At 42.5% G+C, this 25,773-nt stretch overlaps 1 protein-coding gene across 1 annotated transcript in view; it reads right to left on the reverse strand.

Annotated features, from left to right (window-relative positions):
• The window catches only part of ANO2 (anoctamin 2), a 344,241-nt gene that overhangs the window by 159,529 nt on the left and 158,939 nt on the right, over positions 1 to 25,773 (reverse strand). The window contains exons 13-15 of the mRNA XM_088025695.1: positions 20,391 to 20,473; positions 8,149 to 8,160; positions 7,814 to 7,924 (exon numbers count right to left, since the gene is read on the reverse strand). Of these exons, the coding sequence (XP_087881821.1) occupies positions 7,814 to 7,924; positions 8,149 to 8,160; positions 20,391 to 20,473 (206 nt within the window). The remainder of the gene's footprint in view (positions 1 to 7,813; positions 7,925 to 8,148; positions 8,161 to 20,390; positions 20,474 to 25,773) is intronic.

A 25,773-nucleotide genomic window follows, 5' to 3' on the forward strand; every position in this document is an offset into this window, starting at 1 on the left:
ACCACGAATAGACAAATTTCTAAAAACACATAACTACCAAAACTGAAACAGGAAGAAATAGAAAACTTGAACAGACGGATAACCAGCAAAGAAATGGAATCAGTAATGAGAAAACTCCAAACAAACAAAAGTCCACGGCCAGATGGCTTTACAGGTGAATTCTACCAAACATTTAAAGAAGAGTTAATACCCATTCTTTTCAAACTATTCCAAAAAATAGAAAAGGAAGGAAAACTTCCAAATTCATTCTATGAGGCCAGCATTACCCTGATAGCAAAACCAGACAAAGACTCCACTAAAAAACAGAATTACAGGCCACTATCCGTGATGAACATCGGTGCCAAAATTCTCAATAAAATACTATCAAAATGAATCCAACAGTACATTAAATCATTCACCACGATCAAGTGGGATTTATTTCTGGGTTGCAAGGGTGGCTCAACATTCCCAAGTTAATCAACGTGACACACCACATTAATAAAAGAAAAGATAAGAACCATATGATCATTTCAACAGATGCAGAAAAAGCATTTGATAAAGTACAACATCCACTCATGATAACAACCCACAACAAAGTATATATATATATGTTGAGGAACATACCTCAACATAATAAAGGCCATATATGAAAAACCCACAGCTATTATCATCTAGGAAAAACTGAGAGCTTTTCCTCTGCGGTCAGGAACAAGACAGGGATGTCCACTCTCACCATTGTTATTTAACATAGTACTGGAAGTCCTAGCCAAAGCAATCAGACAACAAAAAGAAATAAAAAGACATCCAAATCAGCAAGAAAGAAGTGAAACTTTCACTATTTGTGAATGACATGATACCCTATAGAGGAAACCCAAAAGACTCCACCAAAAAACTGCTAGAACTGATTAACAAATTCAGTAGAGTCGCAGGATACAAAATCAATGTACAGTAATCTGCTGCATTTCTATATACCAATAACTAAACAGCAGAAAGAGAAATTAAGGTATCAACCCCAGTTACAATTACACCAAAAACTGTAAGATACCTGGGAATAAATCTAACCAAAGAGGTAAAAGACCTGTACTCTGAAAACTATAAAACACTGATGAAAGAAATTGAAAAACACAAAGAAATGGAAAAATATTCCATGCTCATGGGTTGGAAGAACAAATATTGTTAAAATGTCTATATTACCCAAAGCAATCTACACATTTAATGCAATCCCTATCAAAATACCAACAGCATTTTTCACAGAGCTAGAACAATCCTAAAATTTGTGTGGAACCACATAAGACCCCAAATAGCCAAAGCAATCTTGAAAAAGAAAAGCAAAGCTGGAGGCATCACAATTCCAGACTTCAAGTTATAGTACAAAGCTGTAGCAATCAAGACAGTATGGTACCAGCACAAAAAAAAACACAGCCATCAATAGAACAGAATAGAAAATCCAGAAATGAACCCACAACTATATGGTCAATTAATCTTTGACAAAGCAGGAGAGAACATCCAATGGAAAAAAAGACAATCTCTTTAACAAATGATGTTGCCAAAATTGGACATCAACATGCAAAAAATGAAACAGGACCACTTTCTTACACCATACACAAAAATAGGTGCAAAAGGGATGAAAGACCTGAAACCATAAAAATCCTAGAGGAAAACACAGGCAGTAACCTCTTTGACATCAGCTATAGCAACTTCCCTCTAGATATGTCTCCTGAGACAAGGGAAACAAAAGCAAAAATAAACTACTGGAACTTCATCAAAATAAAAAGTTCCTACACACTGAAGGAAACAATCAACAAAACTAAAAGGCAACCTACTGAATGGGAGAAGATATTTGCAAATGATGTATTCAATAAGGGGTTAGTATCCAAAATATATAAAGAATTTATGTGGTCCATATATACAATGGAATATTACTCAGCCACGAGAAAGAATGAATACCCAACTTTTACATCCACATGGATGGAACTGGAGGAGATGATGCTAAGTGAAATAAGTCAAGCAGAGAAAGTCAATTATCATATGGTTTCACTTATTTGTGGAACATAAGGAACAGCATGGAGGACATTAGGAGACGGAAGGGAAAAATGAAGGGGGGGAATCGGGGGGAGAGATGAACCATGAGAGACTATGGACCCTGAGAAACAAACAGTGTTTTAGAGGGGAGGAGGATGGGGGGATGGGTTAGCCCAGTGATGGGTATTAAGGAGGGCACGTACTGCATGGAGCACTGGGTGTTATACGAAAACAATGGATCGTGGATCACCACATCAAAAACTAATGATGTATTGTATGGTGACTAACATAACATAATAAAAAAAAAAGATCTATTAATATGATAAATTCTATTAATGGACTTAAATACTGAACTGTACTCATATTTCTGGAATAAACCTTCTTTAATCATTAAAGAAAAGAATTTATAAAAGTCAACATCCCAAAAATGAATAATCCAATTAAAAATGGGCAAAAGACATGAATAGACATTTTTCCAAAGAAGACATACAAATGGCCAACAGACATGAAAAGATGCTTAACATCACTGATCATCAAGGAAATACAAATCAAAACTACAATGAGATGTCACTTCATACCTGTCAGAAAGGCTAAAATAAAAAATGGAAGAAACAACAAGTGTTGGTGAGGATGTGGAGAAAAAGGAACCCTCTTGCACTGTTGGTGGGAATGCAAACTGGTGCAGCCACTCTGAAAAACAGTATGGAAGTTCTTCAAAAAGTTAAAAATAGAACCACCCTATGATCCAGCAATTGCACTACATGGTATTTACCCAAAGGATACAAAAATACTAATTCAAAGGCATACATGCACCCTGATGTTTATAGCAGCATTATCTACAATAGCCAAATTATGGAAACAGCCCAAGTGTCCATCAACTGATGAATGGATAAAGATGTGGTGTATATATGCAATGGAATATTACTCAGCCATCAAAAAGAATGAAGACTTACCATTTGCAATGACATGGATGGAGCTACAGAGTATTACACTAAGCAAAGTCAGTCAGAGAAAGACAAATACCATATGATTTCATTCATATGTGGAATTTAAGAAACAAAACAAATGAGCAAAAGGGTAAAAAAAAAAAGAGAGAGAGAGGAAGAGGCAAACCAAGAAACAGATTCTTTACAGAGAACAAACTGATGGTTACAGAGGGGAGGTGGGTGGGGGGATGGGTTAAGTATGTGATGGGGATTAAGGAGTGCACTTGTTGTGATGAGCACCAGGTATTGCATGGAAGTGTTGAATCACTATATTGTACACCTGAAACTAATATTATACTGTAAGTTAACTAACTGGAATTTAATTTAAATAAAAACTTTTTTAAAAGGCATATATAAAAAAAATAGTTGTAAGAATATCCAAATTAACAACATCTAAGACAAATAAGAGACAGTCTATGCCCCAAAGTTCTGGGCTAATGACCAACATCATCTCTCACATAAACAAAGAAAGTCACCAATTTTCAGAAGTGCAGAGGCTATAATCCACTCTCCTAATGTGACCCCTGCAGCAGAAGAGGCCCAGAGAAAAGTTCAGCTACCTGATGAGAGTACCATGACCCTGCCAACCTTGGGACATACCGTATTGTCCCTCCCCAATGTGGACATGTAGTTACCACCTCATTACAATACAGAATGTTTCATATCAGTATCATGTTGATGTGATATAAATTGTTCTCTGGGAAGCCTTATAGAGAGAGAAAAAAAAGCAATGGGCCACAGCTAACACCATACTTAACAGTGAAAGGCTAGTTTTTTTTTTCTCCTAAGATCAAGAACAAGACAAGGAAGTCTGCTCTCATCACTTCTATTCAACATTGTACTAGAGATTCTAGTCAGGGCAATTAGCTGGAAAAAGAGGAGCTGGGCGGGGAGAGAAAGAAATAAAATGCATCCAGATTGGGGAAGGAAGATATAAAACTATCTCTATTCACAGATGCCATGATTTTATAAATAGAAAATCCTAAGGAATCCACTAAAAACTATTAGAATTAAAAAATGAGCTCAGCAAAGGTATGGGATACAAAATCAATATACAAAAAAAATCAAGGGGCCCATAGGTGGCACAGTTGGTTGAGCATCTGACTCTCAGTTTCAGCTCGGGTCATGATCTCAGGGTCATGGGATTGAGGCCCGTGTCAGGCTCCAAGCTCAGAGAAGAGTCTGTTGGAGTTTCTCTCTCCCTTGCCCTCTGCCCCTCCCTGTGCTCACTGGCATGCTCTCTCTCTCTCTCTAAAATAAATAATTTTTTTAAAAAAACCAATTGTATTTCTATATGCTCACAATGAACAATGAAAAATTGAAATTAAGAAAACAATTACATTTGCAATAGCATCAAAAGGAATAAAATACTCATAAACAAATTCAACAAAATATGTACAAGACTTATACACTGAAAATATAAAACACTGTTGAAAGAAACTAAAAAAGATCTAAATAAAAAGATATACCATGTTCATAGATTATAAGACTTTAAATACTTCCTAAATTAATCTACAGATGCAACTCAATCCCTATCAAAAATCCTAGCTTGGGTTTTTTGCAGAAATTGACAAGCTGGTCATGAAATTCATATGGAAATGCAAGACACCCAGAATTGTCAAAACAATTTTGAAAAAGAAGCACAAAGTCAAAGTTACATTCCCAATTTCAAACCTCATTACACGGGTGTAGTAATTAAGACAATGTGGCACTAGTATAAGGACAGATATATAGGTTAATGGAATAGAACAGAGTGTCCAGAAATAAACTCTTACATTTATGGTAAATAGATTTTTGATGAGGGTGTCAATATAATTCAATGGGGAAAACAGTCTTTCAACTAAGGGTCCTAGGACAATTGAATATCTACATGCAAAAAAAAAAAAGAAAAGAAAAGAAAAAATAATTTGGACCCCTATTTCCCTTTGGGAAATAGTACGGCAGTTCTTCAAAGTATTAAATATGCAGCTACCATGAGACCCAGTAATTCCACTCTTATGTATATAACCAAGAGAAATGAAAACATAATCCACACAAAAACTTGTACACAAATATTCATAGCACCATTATTCATAATAGCCAAAAAGTAGAAGCCATCCAGATGTCCATCAAGTCATAAATGAGGTATATCCACAATATGGAACATTATTTGGCAATAAAAAAGAATTAAGTACTGATGTAGCTAAAACACAGATGAATCATGAGAACATTTTGCCAAATGAAAGAAGATAAATACCACATTTTGTATGATTCCACTGACATGAAAGTCCAGAATAGGTAAATCCATAGAAACAAAAAGTAGATAATTGTTTCCCAGAGCTTGGTAAGTACTGGGTAGAGGGTTTCTTTTGGGGGTGATAAAAATACTTTAAACTTAGATGGTGCAAATGGCTGCACAAATCTGCGAATATACCAAAAACTAATGAACTGTAATTTTAAATGGGTGAATTTTATGGTCTGAGATGTTTTTAAAAATGGGCTCGGTACCTTCAAACTTAAAAAGAAGTATAAGAGCAATGGGCCTTGGGGATCAAGTGAAGCTGAGTTTGACTACCAGCTTCCCCACAAGTTATGTGATCTTTGGCAAATTCCCATATGGATCTGGGTCTCAATAAATGGTAGATAATCATCTAAAAGGAAGGAAAGTAAGGAGAGGTGGGGATATGCAGCGTGAAGGTCACAGTGAAGGCAGAGCCAAGATGATGAAAGACGCATATCCAAGACCACCAGCTAGACTTTGGGTCTTAGTCCCTGTCTATTCCCCAGCAGAAGGTGCCTTTCCTAAATATCCCACACATGAGGGGCTCCCAGAGCCATGTTATGCCATAGGCATTGACCTTGACTCTTCCCAGAGGCAAGAGCAGCATCCCTCCCATCAGACAGCAACATGTGCTCCTCCCATCATCTCCCACCTTTGGCTAGATTTACAGCAAGAACAGAATATTTACAGTATTAACAGAATGGAGGGAACACAAGAAGGATGTTGACAATCAAATTCCAGGCCATTTTCATCTTGCACTGCTCATCTGGGAAGGTCATTTTCTCCCCAGTGCCCATAAGACATTAGATGCTTTGAGCTTTGCATTCTAGACAGTGTAATGGAAATAGATGTTGAATGCTAAAACATAAACATATGTATCATTCATAATGCATTCAGATGTTTTTCAATTATTCATGGTTCCTGAAAGTTATGTGACCTATCATGCATATATACCCAAGCAAAATTTATATTAGAACCACAGTCTCAATGTACGCAATTCCAGCTCCTTGGCATTCCCGTCTATGGAATTAAAATTAAATGAGTCAGTGGTCAATAAAAGTTACATGTGATTTCCATAAAATTATCCATTGTATATTGCTCTGGGGTGGAGAAAGAAGGTTGACTGGAGTTGCCGAAGCTGACAGAACACAGAATGCTTGCTTTCTAATGAGGGTGATGGTGATGATTAGGCTTTCCTAAGAATGAATTCATTATTTCCCCGAATAATTGGTGGTCTTGGACTTACTTTTCGTCTAGAAAAAACAAAAAAACTCAGAGGGTCACCTTACTTCTCTTCTGTTTAAATCCTGTTTTCTTTAAGAGAAAAAAAAAAGAGAGAGAGAAAGAAGAAAAAAAGCCAATGTTCTGGGCTCAAAAACACCACATTCTTCTGTTTTGGTGCTTGAATAAATTTGCATGTTAACATGAATGGTTCCAACTTTAAGAATGTAAAATTAAATGAAATTTGAATTCAAATCCAAGATGGAGAAAAGACACATGCAAAAACAACAGATTTCCGATCTTGTTGATTTTTTTCAGGAGCCAGATTAGGAAAGACATAAACACACACACACACACACACACACACACACACACACACACACACACACACACACACACACACTTGGTTTCAAAGCCGGGTGGCGCTCAGAGGAGACAGGCGGTGCCAAAGAGGAGCCCCCCACTCCGTACCCCCAGCTCACACACGTTATGAGTATTTACAGATCACAGCACAGATTCTGAAGTTCTGTTTTAATGTCTGAATGCCACCCTAAAACTCAGAAATAGGACTTAGAAGACATGCTCACCATCACATTCCTACTTGTGAAGGCCCACCCAGATAAAATGAAATATAAGGAACATTCTATGAGTAGCTCAAGTGAGCATAGGCATGAATTTGCCTCTGCCAGCCTGAAGATCCATTTCTTGCTTGGACTCCTTCATTGCACTGGAAAGGCAGTATTGCATATTGGCTAAATGCACTGACTGTCAGAGATGGACTGGGGTTGGAATCCCAGATCCACACACCATTTACGGGCTGGGTGACCGCTGGCAACTGACTTAAGCTATGAACATAACTTTTGTCATTAGTTTTCATTTACCTAACAAGAGTGCCAGCCTCCTAAATTTATTGTGAGAATAAAATAATATAATGCACTGAGAACAGCATCTAGCCTGGAGCAAGCATTCAACAAGGGTTAGCTGCCATTGTGCTAGTTGGTATGGTGGTAGTTACCATTATTCGATATTTAGGTGATGGAGTCTGGAGGAACTGAGCCAGAAACTGAGCCAGAAACTGTTTCTTTCTTCTCCAACCTGCTCTCCCATTTTGTCTAGACACTGCCACCCAGGAGAGAGAAACAAATCAAGTCACGGCAAAACCCTGATCCCCATAAACTCTGAGTGCAGGTCGACGGGAAGTGTCATGAATCATTCCCTCCTGTCACATTCCCATCAACCCCATCTCCCAGTCTAGTCTCTGTCCATGAAGGCACTCCAAATGAGATGACAACAGGATTTTAAGAAATAAAGAAGACTTAGTGAGCAGCAAGGGCCCGCATCTTACCTCTTCTTCATTCTCTGTCATATTGGTACTCAATTTCTGGACAACCGACTTGCCACTCGCCTTCAACATTTTCTCTCGAACTTTGGTTTCATATTCAGGCCGGGAGTGTTCCTAAAACCCAAGAGTCAATGCATAGTTAGTAAACAGGCAGATGAGTGACCCTGGCCTATGGGTTATAACCAGACACCACAAGTACAATAGGCAGGACTTAGGATCAAATGCTATTAGACATGAACTGTTACACCACACATGATCACGAGGAGTCTAGACCAGAAACACAATGTGGGGGAGAGAGGGGGGACACACAACAGTTGTTACCACACTGAAAACCAAACCTGGGCACGTTCCTGGGGATGGGGCCGGTGTTGAGAAAGGAGAGAGGAAACGTTAACTGGGCAACTGAAACAAACAGAAGCGTCTGGTCATCCTACTAAATATCCTCATACCTCAAACTGTAAGTTTCAATAAGCCAAATCCCAGCTAGAGAAACAGACGTGCCCCACAGCTGGGAGTTAGGGCAATGACAAAAATTCTTCCTGCTCCATTATTCTGAAAGCTAAAATGGCAACCAATAAACATCAAAGTTAAAGATGGCCATAGGGAATCTTAAAACTCACTTGCCTGAACCTGTTTCCTGTACAGCCTAGGTGAGAAACTCATTGGCAAGTACACCAATGCTCAAGAGATATCACTGAGCCATTCAGCAATACAAACGTGAACAGTGAGTCACCAGGCACAGGAAAGAGCACCTAACTAATCAAGAGGACTATGGTCAAATCAATGCAGATGCTGAAGCAGGAAAATGCATGACTTACTTCAAAGAGAATTTAACAGTGTACACCTGGTCTCATTGGCAGGTTTTCCCTGCAGCATCCAAGGACAAATATCTAAGGTGTGAGGATTTCATGTTCCCATAGCATTTATCGATAACTCCTAGGCAAGGATTCAGGCGCTGGCTCACAGTTGACTCAGAGAACACACGTTTCTTTACCACTGCTCACACATCAGAGATTCCAAAAGCCAATAAGCTAGGCTCCTGACCAGTCTTTGGCTTTCCCAGGACATGACATGATATTGGAGAGGAGAAACCATGCATGTGGCTTATAAACATAACCAATAGAACAGGAGGTGATGCTATTCAAGGGTTTTAAGGCATCCCATCACTACCAATCTCCAAAGATGCATCAGCCCCATCCCTTCCATGACTTCCTGCTACGGCATACCTGGTGGAGTCTCCTCCCTCTTGAGTAGCCTAGAATTTTATAGCTTATAGCACACGCAGTTCTCAATTATGTATTTTTCTTTTACTATTTCCTAGCTGGTTTGCATGTGAGTCTTTTTATATCAATATGAGGATCTGTGACCTAATCTGTCTTAATTAGCACCATGTAGCACCCAGAAATCTCTAAATGCTTGTGAAGCTCACTGATTTTGTCTCTCACCTTCATCTATTCTCCAACACATCATTTCCTAATGTGTCTACTAAAAGAGTTATAGGTAAAAAAGGATACCAGTGGTTAAGAGATTGGAAAAGCCCACACAATATATCACCTGAGAGTCACAATGAGCATATTAGAAGCTCTGAAAAGTTCTACTTTGAAGACACTTGCTTAATGTTTTTAAACCTACTATTTCTTGCAAAAATCCTTTTGCCTCCAACAATGAACATCCTACAGGAATACTTTGAGAAATTTGGTTTGAAGTTGTCCTCCATGGCCCCTGAAATCCGGTCACTTTTCATTTATATTATTTCCATGCAAGATTTTCATTAAAAAACTATCTTTTAAAAAAGCAGTATCTTTTTGGTGAGTACCATAATGTGGATTCTAAACCCCCTCAAGCTAAAGTTGTTTCTACCTTTCATACCCTGCAAAAGGGCTGAGGAACTTTCCCTACTGACTAGGAGGCTGCTCTTGACCTGCCTCTGACTTTCCAAAGACATGCCGTGACATCACACAGAGACATGTCCTTGCATCCCTCTAGCTGTGGCTGGCCCACCTCACCCCACACTGGGCCACCATTCAGAACCCCTCAACTGTTTAGAACAAGTTGAGCATTCTTGCCACATAAACAGGAGTCCAAGACTCTCAAAGAAGAGTCTTAGGCTGTTCTGCATTCCAGCTGAAGTAGGTCAGACAAGGATCTCTCTGTTTGTGGCCAAGAAGGTCGGGTGAGGTTACAGAATTCCTCAAAGGCAGGGAGCTGGACAACTGAGCTCCTGGCCAGAGCAGAATCCAGCCCCTGTGTGGGCCGCTCCCGTGTACCCAACCTCAGGCGGGTCCTCCTTATTCCTGATGTTCCTCATACACGGCCTCTCTGGATTGGTGGTCTGATGCAAAATAATCACAAATACATAACCCTTCCCATCTAGACTCTGGGAAATACTTCCCAAAGCTACTTCTACCTGGTTGGTCTCCTCAGGAGCTGGCTGAAGGAAGGCCCCAGGCCAGCTCAGGACCAGCCTTCTCTGATCTAAAGAGGTAGACCCAGAGATTCATTCAACAAATGTCTTCATCGAAGAGTTTTCAAGCTCCTACTGTGCTCTGCACTTTTTTCCAGGCTCTGAGGCCACAGTGGAGCTTGAGCTTATCTTTAAGTGGAGGAAGGTGACAATAAGCAAACAAACACACAAGTAAGAAATCAGCAGCTAGGGATAAGAACAGCAGAAGAAATAAAACAGGATGGCTGCTTCCAAATGGGGATTCAAGGAAGGCCTGTCTGAGGAGGGTAATGTTTTGGCTGGGATGGAAAAGCCAAGAAGGGATAGGCCATGTGGAGAGTGGAACATTCTAAGCAGAGGGAACAGCCGGTGCAAAGACTAGAATGAGCTGGGGAGAGACTGAAGATCTATGTGGCTGGAAGATCTGAGCAAGGAGGAGAATGACATGTACTGTCAGAAAGGGAGGTAGAGGATTTTGCTTCCTGTGTGATAGAAAGACAGGTAGGACACCTAAAACTTGATATGAGACAAGGGATGGGAGAGAGATGGAGGGGAGGACATCTATGTTCAGACAAGAGCACCCTCTAGGAGGAACACCTGGGGCCTGACTGACAGAATCAGGCAAGTGAGGCCCACTGAGCTGAAGATTATCCCACTTCAGAGCAAAAGACTCTGGAGGTCTAGTAGGCCTCCCTTCAGCAAGAACAGGATCCAAAGAGTCGTTTAGTAAGTCCCTCGAGATGGCCCTCCTGGTTCCATGTGAAGGCCCCCTTAGGCAGGGGCCACACTGACCTAGGAAGTGGAGCTTGGATTTGGTTGTGCATGTCCTTCCCTGCCCTGAAAGAAAACCATCTCCAGCCTCCTACCACTTCTCCCTGGTTTACAACCTGAACTTGAGGCACCCCACTCTTTCAACCCTTCCTGGCTACATTAGCCAGAAGAAATTCCTCTCACGTATTCACCACTGTATTCTAAATATTTAGAGACCACAAAGCACCCTAGCTGAATGGAATCCTTTGGAGATGCTCAGAGACTGTTCAGATTGAACTGAATTTAAAGTGCATTTAATATCCTAGTTCGAAATATAAGTACATTAAAGGAAAAGACAAGGCAAAAGACAAGGCTGTCCTCCCTTCATCTCAACCATGCCTGGCCCAGGGCACACCAACCATGCTGTAGAAGCAAGCCGCCTTGCAGTCACCTGACCCATCAGGAGTGACCAGAGCCCATAAGGAACCTCTCCTTGTGGCACAGGTAAACAAGTCTTGGCCAGACCACTCCCAGCCTGAACACGAGTTCCTGAAATCATGTACCACCCCGTGAACTTACCACTGATCTCAGGGTTAATCAAAAAACAGGAAACCTGGCTATAGAAACAAAATGGATTATCCTGCCACCCCTGCCAGGGGCCTGTGACTGAGATTCTTGAGGGCCCCGAGTCATAACCGATCGCTTTCTCTGCGTGAGTGTGTTTAAACCTCCTCTCCAGCAGAGATTTGCTGGCTTCCTCAGCTCTCCTTAGCAGACACACTGAGCTCGTCTCTGGCCCCATGCAGGCTTGGATGCCAGGATGTGTCTTCATCTCTTCTTGGGAGATATGCTAGGCCCTGCATTAGGAGAGCAAGGGCTCCTGCTTCCCCACACCCAGCCACAACTCTCTTCTCTCTCTCTCTCTCTCTCTCTCTCTCTCTCGGCTGAAGCAAATGGAACCCAAACGACAAGAATGTCCCAACCACATCACGCCCATAGTCCCACTTCTATAGCACTTTCTATTGGAAGCACTCCTTTGGCCATTAATTCCCAAGAAATGCAATTGCCTTCATTATTCTCGGATGCTTATCCTCTTATTTGTATCCTCCCTGAAGGTAAAATCCACGTGGATGTTCTATGATCTGCCACAGAACCCATGATACCGTTAGTCTCCAGGCATATGTTTAATGCACAGGCCTGGAACACAATGAGCACACGCACTCAATGCTTGGGGATAGAATGCCCCGCTGCTCAATTACAGCATCGAGGAGAAGAAATGACACCATAAGACAGACATGTGAAGCCACACAGCCTTGAGAACAAGACTAAATCGGAGATTTCCTTGTTTGGTCATAAAACATCAAGGCCACAGTCAGAGGGCGGAGCAAGATGGCAGAGGAGTAGGAGACCTGGATTTCATCTGGTCTCAGGAATTCAGCTGAATAGGGATCAAACCATTCTGAACACCTACGAACTCAACAGGAGATCGAAGAAGAGAGTAGCAACAACTCTCTCAACAGAGAAGCGACCACTTATTAGAAGGTAAGACGTGCAGAGAAGTGAATCCGAGGCGATATTCAGGAGGATAGACGGCGGGGGAGGGGGCCTCCGTGGGCCACTTCTGGCAAGTGATAGAGCCGCGGAGCACAAAATCGGACCTTTGAGAAGTCGGCTCCGCGGAAGGACGTCGCTCCAGTGGCTAAGTGGGGCGTGGAACCCTCGCGGGACAGTGTGGTCTCAGGACCCTCGGGGTCATGGAAAGACTGGGGGTGCCTGAGTGCGGCAGAGCTCCCAGGTATTGGAGCGGGGAAGCAGGCTGCAGAGACGGAGCCGAGGTGTGGGCTCTCAGCTCGGGGTGGCCATAAACTGTGATCCGTGGCCGAGTTGGGCCACTGCTCCTCCAGCAGGGACCCAACAAGCGGCAGAGCCGGGGAGACTCCCCTCCCTCCCCCGGGAGGAGCAGCGCGGCAGCGCACCGCAGGGATCTGCTGGGTTTGGAGACTCCACACGGGGTCGGGTGCCAGAGATAGAAATGCTCAGTCACAGGCCGGGTGAGCACGCAGGGCGGCCAGAGACCAGGGAGACGGGAGTGACTGCTTTTCTCTGGGGGCACACTGAGGAGCGGGGCCCCGAGTTCTCAGCTCCTCCGAGTGGAGATTGGGAGGCCACCATTTTCACCCTGGCCCTCCAAAGCTGTACCAGAGCTTGCAGGGAACAAAAGCTCCTGAGAGCAAGCCCGAGCAGCTTGCTTAGCCCCGACGACAAGGGCGGGGCAATTCCGCCTCCGGCAAAGACATTTGGGAAACACGGCAACAGGTCCCTCCCCCAAAATATCAGCACGAACAGCCAGCAAGCCAAGACCAAGTTTACCGATCAAGGAGAACGGGAGAACTCAAGCGCTAGAGGAATACTGTACATAGAATTCATGGCTTTTTTTACCATGATTCATTAGTTTTTCAAAGTTAATTTTTTAACTGTTTTTTTTTTTAATTTTTCTTTGTCCCTTTTTCAACCGACATCTTATCAATCCTTTTAAAAAAAAAATTTTTTATGTTTCATTTTTAGAGTCATATTTTATCCCTTCATAGTAGTTACCCTTATTTTTGGCATACATATATAAGTTGTTCTCTCTTAAAATTTTGAGATAACAGTTTCTTCTAACAGATCAAAATATACCCAAAATCACTAGTGTATGGATTTATTCTAGTCTCCTGCCTGATCACATTCTCTCCCTTTTTTTTTTAAATCTTCTTCTTTCTTTTTTCAAACAACTTCTTATTGTATCAATTCCTTTTATAAAATCTTTTATACTTTTCATCTTTATAGTCATCTTCCATCCCTTCATTGTATCAACCCTTATTTTGTACATATATAAGTCTTTCTTCCTTTAAAATTTTAGGAGGCACTTTTTTCTAAAAGACCAAAATACACCTAAATCTAGTGTGTGGCACTGATCTATGCACTAGCCTGATCATATTTGATCATATTCGGGTTTTTTTGGTATTGTTCTGTTTTTGTTTTACCTTTTTCTTTTTTTTTTTCTTTCTTTCTTTTCTCTTTCTTTTCTCTTTCTTTCCCTTTCTTTTCTCCTGGTTTCAGGTCTTTTCTGATTTATATAGAGTATATTTGCTGGGGATGTTGTTAACCTGTTAGCATTTTCTTCTCTCATTCATCTATTCTCCTCTGGACAAAATGACAAGACAAAAAAAATCACCTCAGCAAAAAGAACAAGAGATAGTACCGTCAGCCAGGGACCTACTCAATATGGACATTAGTACGATGTCGGACCTAGAGTTCAGAATCATGACTTTAAAGATACTAGCTGGGCTTCAAAAAGCATGGAAGGTATTAGAGAAACCCTTTCTGGAGAAATAAAAGAACTAAAATCTAACCAAGTCAAAATCAAAAAGGCTATTAATGTGCAATCAAAAATGGGGGCACTAACTGCTAGGATAAGTGAGGCAGAAGAGAGAATCAGCGATATAGAACACCAAATGATGGAAAATAAAGAGGATGAGAAAAAGAGAGAGAAACAACTACAGGATCACGAGGGCAGAATTCGAGAGATAAGCGATACGATAAGACGAAACAACATTAGAATAATTGGGATCCCAGAAGAAGAAGAAAGACAAGAGAGGGGCAGAGGTATATTGGAGCAAATTATAGCAGAGAACTGCCCTAATGTGAGGAAGGAAACAGACATCAAAATCCAGGAGGCACAGAGAACCCCTCTCAAAACCAATAAAAATGGGTCAACACCCCGACATCTAATAGTAAAACTTATGAGTCTCAGAGACAAAGAGAAAATCCTGAAAGCAGCTCGGGAGAAGAGATCTGTAACCTACAATGGTAGAAATATTAGATTGGCAAACAGACCTATCCACAGAGACCTGGCAGGCCAGAAAGGACTGGCATGATATCTTCAGAGGACTAAACGAGAAAAATATGCAGCCAAGAATACTATATCCAGCTAGGCTCTCATTGAAAATTGAGGAAGAGGTAAAAAGCTTCCAGGACAAACAAAAACTAAAGGAATTTGCAAACACGAAACCAGCCCTTCAAGAAATATTGAAAGGGGTCCTCTAAGCAAAGAGAGAGCCTAAAAGCAGCACAGATCAGAAAGGAACAGGGACAATATACAGTAACAGTCACCCTACAGGCAATACAATGGCGCTAAATTCATACCTTTCAATAGTTACCCTGAATGTAAATGGGCTCAATGCCCCAATCAAAAGACACAGGCTATCAGATTGGATGAAAAACAAGACCCATCGATATGCTGTCTGCAAGAGACTCATGTTAGACCCAAAGACACCCCCAGATTGAAAGTGAGGGGGTGGAAAACCATTTACCATGCTAATGGACACCAAAAGAAAGCTGGGGTGGCAATCCTTATGTCAGACAAATTAGATTTTAAAACAAAGACTGTCATAAGAGATGAGGAAGGACACTATATCCTACTTAAAGGGTCTATCCAACAAGAAGATCTAACAATTGTAAATATCTATGCCCTGAACATGGGAGCAGCCAATTATATAAGGCAATTAATAACAAAAGCAAAGAAACACATTGACAACAATACAGTAATAGTGGGGGATTTTAACACCCCCCTGAATGAAATGGACAGATCATCTAAGCAAAAGATCAACAAGGAAATAAGGACTTTAAATGATACACTGGACCAAATGGACTTCACAGATATATTCAGAACATTCCATCCCAAAGCAACGGAATACACATTCTTCTCTAGTGCCCATGGAACAGTCTCCAGAATTGATCACATCCTAGGTCACAGATCAGGTCTCAACCAGTACCAAAAGATTGGGATTCTTCCCTGCATATCTTCAGACAACACTGCTTTGAAACTAGAACTCAGTTACAAGAGGAAAGTCGGAAAGAACTCAAATACATGGAGGCTAAAGAGCATCCTAGTAAAGAATGAATGGGTCAACCAGGAAATTGAAGAAGAATTAAAAAAATTAATGGAAACCAATGAAAATGAAAACACAAGTGTTCAAAATCTTTGGGATACAGCAAAGGCAGTCCTGAGAGGAAAGTATATAGCAATACAAGCCTTTCTCAAGAAACGAGAAAGGTCTCAAATACACAGCCTAACACTACACCTAAAAGAGCTGGAGAAAGAACAGCAAATAAAGCCTAAACCCAGCAGGAGAAGAGAAATAATAAAGATCAGAGCAGAAATCAATGAACTAGAAACCAAAAGAACAGTAGAACAGATCAACGGAACTAGGAGCTGGTTCTTTGAAAGAATTAACAAGATTGATAAACCCCTGGTCAGACTTATGAAAAAGAAAAGAGAAAGGACCCAAATCAACAAAATCATGAATGAAAGAGGAGAGATCACAGCCAACACCAAAGAAATACAAACAATTATAAGAACATATTATGAGCAACTCTATGCCAGCAAATTAGAGAACCTGGAAGAAATGGGTGCATTCCTAGACATGTATCAACTACCAAAATTGAACCAGGAAGAAATAGAAAACCTGAACAGACCTATAACCACTAAGGAAATTGAAGCAGTCCTCAAAAATCTCCCAACAAACAAAAGCCCAGGGCCACATGGCTTCCCAGGGGAATTCTATCAGACATTTAAAGAAGAATTAATACCTATTCTCCTGAAACTGTTCCAAAAAATAGAAATGGAAGGAAAACTTCCAAACTCATTTTATGAGGCCACCATTACCTTGATCCCAAAACCAGACAAAGACCCTATCAAAAAGGAGAATTACAGACCAATATCCTTGATGAACATGGATGCAAAAATTCTCACCAAAACACTAGCCAATAGGATCCAACAGTACATTAAAAGGATTATTCACCACGACCAAGTGGGATTTATCCCTGGGCTGCAAGGTTGGTTCAACATCCGCAAATCGATCAACGTGATACAATACATTAACAAAAGAAAGAACAAGAATCATATGATCCTCTCAATAGATGCAGAAAGAGCATTTGACAAAGTACAGCATCCTTTCTTGATCAAAACTCTTCAGAGTATAGGGATAGAGGGTACATATCTCAATATCATAAAAGCCATCTATGAAAAACCCACAGCGAATATCATTCTCAATGGGGAAAAGCTGAGAGCTTTTCCCCTAAGGTTAGGAACGCGGCAGGGATGTCCACTCTCACCACTGCTATTCAACATAGTATTAGAAGTCCTAGCCACAGCAATCAGACAACAAAAAGAAATCGAAGGCATCCAAATCAGCAAAGAGGAAGTCTAACTCTCACTCTTTGCAGATGATATGATACTGTATGTGGAAAACCCAAAAGACTCCACCCCAAAACTGCTAGAACTCATACAGGAATTCAGTCAAGTGGCAGGATATAAAATCAATGCACAGAAATCAGTGGCATTCCTATACACCAACAACAAGACAGAAGAGAGACAAATCAAGGAGTCGATCCCATTTACAATTGCACCCCAAACCATAAGATACCTAGGAATAAATTTAACCAAAGAGGCAAAGGATTTGTACTCAGAAAACTATAAAATACTCATGAAAGAAACTGAAGAAGACCCGAAGAAATGGAAAAACGTTCCATGCTCATGATTGGAAGAACAAACATTGTGAAGATATCAATGCTACCTAGAGCAATCTACACATTCAATGCAATCTCCATCAAAATACCGTCCACTTTTTTCAAAGAAATGGAACAAATAATCCTAACATTTGTATGGAACCAGAAGAGACCCCGAATAGCCAGAGGAATGTTGAAAAAGAAAAGCAAAGCTGGCGGCATCACAATTCCGGACTTCCAGCTCTATTACAAAGCTGTCATCATCAAGACAGTACGGTACTGGCACAGAAAGAGACACATAGATCAATGGAACAGAATTGAGAGCCCAGAAATGGACCCTCAACTCTATGGTCAACTAATCTTTGACAAAGCAAGAAAGAATGTCCAATGGCAAAAAGACAGTCTCTTCAACAAATGGTGTTGGGAAAATTGGACAGCCACATGCAGAAGAATGAAACTGGACCATTTCCTTACACCACAAACAGAAATAGACTCCAAATGGTTGAAAGACCTAAATGTGAGACAGGAGTCCATCAAAATCCTAAAGGAGAACACAGGCAGCAACCTCTTCGACCTCAGCCACAGCAACTTCTTCCTAGAAACATCGCCAAAGGCAAGGGGGGCAAGGGCAAAAATGAACTATTGGGATTTCATCAAGATAAAAAGCTTTTGCACAGCAAAAGAAACAGTCCACAAAACCAAAAGACAACCGACAGAATGGGAGAAAATATTGGCAAATGACATATCAGATAAAGGGCTAGTATCCAACATCTATAAAGAACTTATCAAACTCAACACCCAAAGAACAAATAATCCAATCAAGAAATGGGCAGCAGACATGAACAGACATTTTTCCAAAGAAGACATCCAAATGGCCAAAAGACACATGGAAAAGTGCTCAACATCGCTCGGCATCAGGGAAATCCAAATCAAAACCTCAATGAGATACCACCTCACACCAGTCAGAATGGCTAAAATTAACAAGTCAGGAAATGACAGATGTTGGCGGGGATGCAGAGAAAGGGGAACCCTCCTACACTGTTGGTGGGAATGCAAGCTGGTGCATCCACTCTGGAAAACAGTATGGAGGTTCCTCAAACAGTTGAAAATAGAACTACCATACGATCCAGCAACTGCATTACTGGGTATTTACCACAAAGATACAAACGTGGGGATCCAAAGGGGTACATGCACCCCGATGTTTATAGCAGCAATGTCCACAATAGCCAAACTGTGGAAGGAGCCAAGATGTCCACCGACAGATGAATGGATAAAGAAGAGGTGGTATATATACACAATGGAATATTATGCAGCCATCAAAAGGAATGAGATCTTGTCATTTGCAACGACGTGGATGGAACTGGAGGGTGTTATGCTGAGTGAAATAAGTCAATCAGAGAAAGACATGTATCATATGACCTCACTGATATGAGGAATTCTTAATCTCAGGAAACAAACTGAGTGTTGCTGGAGTGGTGGGGGTGGGAGGGATGGGGTGGCTGGGTGATAGACATTGGGGGGGGTATGTGCTATGGTGAGCACTGTGAATTGTGCAAGACTGTTGAATCACGGATCTGTACTTCTGAAACAAATAATGCAACATATGTTTTAAAAAAAAGAAAAAGAAGATAGCAGGAGGGGAAGCATGAAGGGGAGTAAGTCGGAGGGGGAGACAAACCATGAGAGATGATGGACTCTGAAAAACAAACAGGGTTCTAGAGGGGAGGAGGGTGGGGGATGGGTTAGCCTGGTGATGGGTATTAAAGAGGGCACATTCTGCGTGGAGCACTGGGTGTTATGCACAAACAATGAATCATGGAACACTACATCAAGAACTAATGATGTGATGTATGGTGATTAACATAACAATAAAAAAATTTAAAAAAAAAACCCATCAGGGCCACAAAACCAGTGATCCCCAGGCTAAAGCAAAGCACATCAGTTACTGTGGAAGAATCCAGAAAAGGCATGCTTTCCATGTAGCCACCATTATGCTTGTGGCCAGCCTTTGCAAGTGAATCCTCAGGCAAATGAAAAAGCCTCCTGGTCTTTCTAGACACTGTCCCCAGCACCTCATCAACAATGTCCACACTACCAGGAGCCCCTATCCAATATTCACATCTACTTTTCAGTCAGTGGTGGTGAGTGGGAATAGATAAGAACTGTGAGCAACCACGCACTCACTACTCATTGCCAGCTCACAAACATCAGGACTGGGGCCCTAGTTCTCATAAGAGCCCAGAGGGAAGGCTCATTTGTTTTCAACCTTTAAATATCGTCTGTCCATAAAACTAGAGAAGACCCTTCTAGAAGAACCTACCCTTTGCCCTTAGCTCATCCTCTAGTTTCACCCATGCTGTACTGGCTTACACTGTAATAGTTCAGTGGTTCTTTCTTCTTCCACACGCATCAAAGGCAATCAGCATCTGGCACCCATACCTCTCCCTTGACCCTCAGCAGGCTTACAGAAGCATTCTGACAGATATACGCTCTGGGTTACATGAGAGTGAGTCCTACTCTCTGGTTTCATGCACTCATGAAATGGGAGGTAGAAGAATGTTAAGTTAAATCTCAAAGCTACCACAAAGGCTTTTCTCTTGTGCCATCTCTTTTTCCAGAGAGGGTCCCTAGGACATCTGACTGCCCATCAGGTCCAATGTCTCAAGAGATGAGTGGGGATTTGCACTCTTGACCTCAGTGCATATCAACTGTGGTTAAGACCATGGAGCCAGGGACTGGCTGATGTGACAGCAAGTGTAAGTGGTCATCTCACTCATGAAGATATATTTGCAGGGTGAAACAAAGCAAGGAGCCAGAGAAGTATGCAAGGGAACTCACTTCTTCCTCTTCTATACCAGTCAGGTCCCAGAAGTAGCCCAGCCGCATCTGTAATCTCTTCCAGTTTTCAAGAAACATGGTAGCTTAAAGAGAAAGAAAAAATTCTATTAAAGAGTGTATTTTGAGTACCCTTTGGGTTCACCAATGGAGGTGGAGGATAAACTTGAGATTTCAAATTTAGGGACTCTCTTTAAAGCACTTATTCCCTTCCTCCTACTTCTAGCTGGAAATGCTCAAACTATTGCACATCCTTGAAAGCCCAATAGATACATGTAAAGGAGACACACCAGCACACACAGATGTATGCACCCCTTCCCATTTCTAGGTTATGAGAAGAGGGCAAACAGTGATCTCAAGAAAAGAAGGCAGGATGTAAAGATGAAGAAAACAAGTATGTCTGTAGTCTTTTTTGACAAAGCTCATCTTCCCTACACATACATTCTTTCTTCCTGCACCTTCCTCAGAGTTCTCATGCATTTTCTCCCATCTTTCTTTCTGTCTCCAGTACCACATCCCTTCTCTGGGCCCTAGCTATCCTGTCCTGAGGTTATGTTCCACCTGACTTCAGTGTCTCAGCCTTCCAAGCCTGGCAGCATGTGGCCGACAGAGTATTCCCCCCTAGGGGCATTCACCCAGGCTTCCATTTGTTTAGCAAGTAGCTGCTGAGTGCCTCCCATACCCACACGCCCATCAGTCTGCCTGCTCCACCCTCAGCCCCTCAAAGTGCCGCCCAACATGCTCCGAGGAGAACCAGCACCCTCCACTTGACAGCAGAGGCTCCGTTACACCAGGACTGAATACCTCATCCAGAGCCTGCTGATGGACCATACAGATCCTCTCTTTTGAAAACTGGAACTAAGAGATACAAAGAGAAGCAGAACTGGGATGAACCATGCAGCACCTGAAAGGAGAAAGGGCCAGGATTTCAGAGAGCTCCTCTAGCTCCAGCCCCCCAGAGGCCTGGCTCCCTTTCGTTACCTGCATCCAGGAGCTTGCTTCTGGTTTTCTTACAACACCTCTCTTGTTCTTTGAGCAAGCTGGAATAAACTTCCAATCCTGCAAAAAGAACTGGGCCTGACTAAGGTAGCTGTAATATGCAAAACACCGTTCTAGACATCATGAGGGAGATTAGGCGAATCTAATGTGGATTTTGCTCTCAAACTGTTGACAGTCTATAGGGAAAGACTGTAAATAGCTACAATATGAGGCATGAAGTGCTCAGGGCCTTAAGAATGACACCGTAAGGAGCTGTGGGCATGCAGGAGAGGAAGTGTGCTGGCTGCCAGAGAAGCCATCTGAGTCGAGTCTTGAAGAACAATGGCATTTGGGCAGTGAAGAAGGGGCTGGGAGCGGGAGGATGCCAACACTCCCCCATCTAGACTTTCAATGGCTCCTTATTATGTAAGTTCTTCTCTCTGGAGGGGCGGGACCTTGTGTATGTGGCCCGACCCATCTGTCTAAATCCATTCCCTCAGTCTGTCAACACACAACCTCACACCTGCATCGCTGCTAAGGTCATCTCCTCGCTGCTTTCGTCATCCCGACTCATGCAAACTGTCCCACGCCCCTGTGCTGCCCTTCACAGGCTACCCTCATCCTTCCCTGACCCACTCTGCTGGGGCCGCCCTCTCCTCCATGCTCCTACTGTCCTTAGGGTCTGGTGCCCTGGAAAAGAAGGGAAGTGACACTCCCTGAGGCCACCCCCAGGACACCACCCACGGGAAAAGCCCGGGCACCCTTCGCCACATGCCGCACTGGCCTGTTGGCTGCGACTCAGGTCTGCAGCATTACTTTAACAGGGCCGTAAACTTCATCAGCTCTTAGCTGCCTGTTTGCCTCGGGCACAGCACAGAACTAAGCAGAATAAACACCTACAGACCGGCTGAATGCGCATTTGCTAAAAGCTCCATTTGTTTTACTTGGTGCTATGTTACAGTGCACAGATTCACAGGGTTTCTCCCTTGGATTTGCAGCTTTTTCATTTAAGTGCATCCTGACCTCCCAACACTGGCACTGGCCTGGGGATGCTCTGGGAATAAGGTGGGGAGGAGGGCGTCCCTCCTTTTCCTATGCTCTTCTCAGTGCCTGAGGAGGGCTCTGCATACAGCACGGTCTGCAGTGCTTCCTGACTGCGATCTCTATAAAGAAGAGAAGTCAGAGCATGGGAACAGATGAGAGGGGCAAAGAAGTCACTGCAGAGGAGTCATGAGGACAAGGGAGGCCCGTCATAATGAGGAAGAGCAGCCCACAGCTCCTGGTGTGTATTGTCTGCCAGGCACTATGCTAAGTGCTCCGCACCCATATCTCATTCACTTGTCCCAAGATCACCATGGGGTGGGTATTCCTTCACCCATCTCACAGATGAGCACGATGATGCCCAAAGGTTAAGAACCTTGCCCCAGGTACATGGCATCTTGGTTAGAGTGCTGATTTTTGTGACATGGAGCTAGATCCACGCTGTCTTTTTGCCATGGATCCACAGCTGGTAAGGAGCAGGACTGAGACATGCATCTAGGACCGCCTGGCCCCTAAGTCAATGCCCTTAACTTCTATTCAGAACAGAGTTCAGAAACCCTGGCCCTTTACTTCCCTTTTCAATAAAGTTTCACTCACTTTCTGAAGTTCCCTGGAGTCTGAAGTGGAACCACAGAGGATCTAGGCCTGAAGACTCCATAGACCCAGGCCCTGCTGACTAGCACCCTCCATGTACCCCCACTCCTGCGCCACTGACAGGTAGTCTGTCTGCGAAGAACCACTTCTCCCAGCCTTCCTCCTGGCAGACTGGGCCCCAGCCCAGGCCCACCCAGCACAGCACCGCTCATCATAATAATAATGGTAATGAGAGGCAGTACTATTATTTTTAATCATAATTTGCAGGCAACCGTGCCCAGCGGCTCTTGGCTACTGCATCCAAATACACAATCACATAAAACACAGCCAGGCTGTTAAAAAACACAACTGAACCCCACGCTATACCAGGAAGCTCTGACACATCCCACCCTTCATGCTTTTCTTGAGCTGCCCCATGAGGGGGAGTGAGAGGGGCAGGGGTAGGGGCAGTAAATTATTGCAGATCCCAGGGGGCAGGAGGCATCTGTTAATTACAGCTATTGAGGAAAGAGAAGAGGTAGTTGTTGGGGCTTGAGAGTGGCCAAGTACAACTGAAAATCAAGTTTCTCTACAACAAGGAATTACACACCCCAGGAAAGTCCATAAGGGATCATGGACCCAGCATTATGAAGTTTTAGCTACTCAGTCATGGGAATCTCTTAAGACAAATGAATGGGAATTAGGATTGCAATATATCAAACACTGAATGTGTATTCTGGGTTCAAATCAGTTCCAGTGGATTTGAGGGTAATCATGAGATGCCCTGCTTGACAAGGAGACACAAAGCTGCTGCCTAAGACTCCCACACAACAAGCTTCAGCTTCAGCTGGTTCTACTGAAGCCCTCCTGTGAACACTTCCAGGGCCCTATGGTGACCAGTGCCACCTCCTCCTACTCCCTGCCCCTACTTCTGTGGGCTGACTACTTCCCATGTGTCCCTGGGCAGTGGCTATTCCCCTGGGAAACAGAGAAGAGAGTGTCCCCTGGAAATGTTCCTTGGTGGCCTGGTAATATGGCAATCTTTCCAGTCTGGTTCTATCTCCACCCAAGGAGAGGTCCCTTCTGGGAACAGAGAAAGCTTGTATTAGTACTCCCAGCACTACTGAGAACAGATCTCTCCCTCTCCCTCTCTCTTCTTCACACTTTCAGGAATGTGTGACTCACGGTCTCATCCTGGCATGTCCTCCCGGCCCTGTGGAGTCAGTGATAATCAAGCATCCTCTGCAGTGGGATCACGGCCCTGCTGTTCTGTGACCCAATGGGGAAACTAAGGGCCTGCATATCCAATGATGAGTAAAAAGTGAAAGTCAGGTGGCTACTCAAGATGGGCTGAAACATGTTGACTTTGTTCCTTATATGATATACATGGGTATGTCTTCTTGGAAATGTCCAGTTACCACAGGGGTTATTATTCCAGGTTATTCCATTCCAGTTTGTGAAAAGAAAGAGAGAGAGAGAGAGTGTGTGTGTGTGTGTGTGTGTGTTTATGGTCAGATGACTATGGCCAAAGAAAGTTTATTACCCTAGTACTCTGGGGGTAAAGGGAGGAGAAGGAAAACGAAGGAACTATCTGCTCTCTCCTTCACAAATCCCTTTGGTGGAAATACTGAAAACACTACTCTGGCATTAAGTAAAATCTCTACCATCTGCACTCATGGTGTCCTGAAAATTGCACAGAACCTGGAGTCAGGAGATCAGGTTTGGGCCCACCTTCACCACCAGCCAACTCTGTGGCCATAGCAGTCACCTCACCACTCTGAGTGTTATAGTGACTATCTGTGACTTTACACATCTTAGCAGATACCTGGAGTGCCTTATGGGTGTGCTAGGGATTTGCATTGGTTCAAATTCTGAATAAAGCATACATGAGATTAGTACAAGATTAACATCCTCTGGCAGTAGCTTTGCATATTTTCCTTTTGCTTGATATCTGTATATCCATATCTCAATATATACCCTTATTTGTGTACATCAACTATTTCTTCTTTTTCTTCTCCTTATTTTGTCTTTTTCCTAGCTTTACTGAGGTACGACTGACAAATGAAAATTGTATATATTTAAAATACACAATAGGATGGTCTGATATACATAGACATTGTGAAATTACCACAATCGTGCTAATTAACACGTTAACTGTCATCTCGCATGTGTGTGATGAGACCTCTTAAGATTGACTTAGTAAATGTCACATGAGTATTAACTATAGTCACCATGTTGTATATTAAGTCTCCAGGACTTATTTATCTTATAACTGAAAGTTTATACCTTACATACCACATTTTCTTTATCCATTCATCTATCAACAACACTTAGGTTGTTAGGTTGTTTCCATATCTTAGCTACTGTGAATAATGCTGCAATGCACATGGGAGTACAGATTTCTTTTCAAGACAGTGATTTTATTTCCTTTGGACATACACCCAGAGGTGGGATTGCTGGATTATATGGTGGCTCCATTTTTAATTCTTTTGAGGAACCCCAAACTGTTTTCCATAGTGGCTGTGCTAATTTACATTCCCACCAACAGTATATAAAGGTTCCCCTTTCTCCACACCCTTGCCAACACCTGTTCTCTTTTGACTTTTAGATAACAGCCAGACTAGCATGTGTGAGGTGGTATCTCACTGTGGTTTTGATTTGTATTTCCCTGATGGTGAGTGATGTTGAGCATCTTTTCATATACCTGTTGGCTAACTGTATGTCTTCTTTGGAAGAATGTCTATTTCCTCCATATTTTACATACAAGTTGTTAGAGGTTCACTTTATGATTTAG

This window comes from Eumetopias jubatus, unplaced genomic scaffold (assembly GCF_037043125.1).
Source record: "Eumetopias jubatus isolate StellerSeaLion01/CBP00866 unplaced genomic scaffold, mEumJub1_p1.0 scaffold_8, whole genome shotgun sequence".
Lineage (NCBI taxonomy): Eukaryota > Metazoa > Chordata > Mammalia > Carnivora > Otariidae > Eumetopias > Eumetopias jubatus.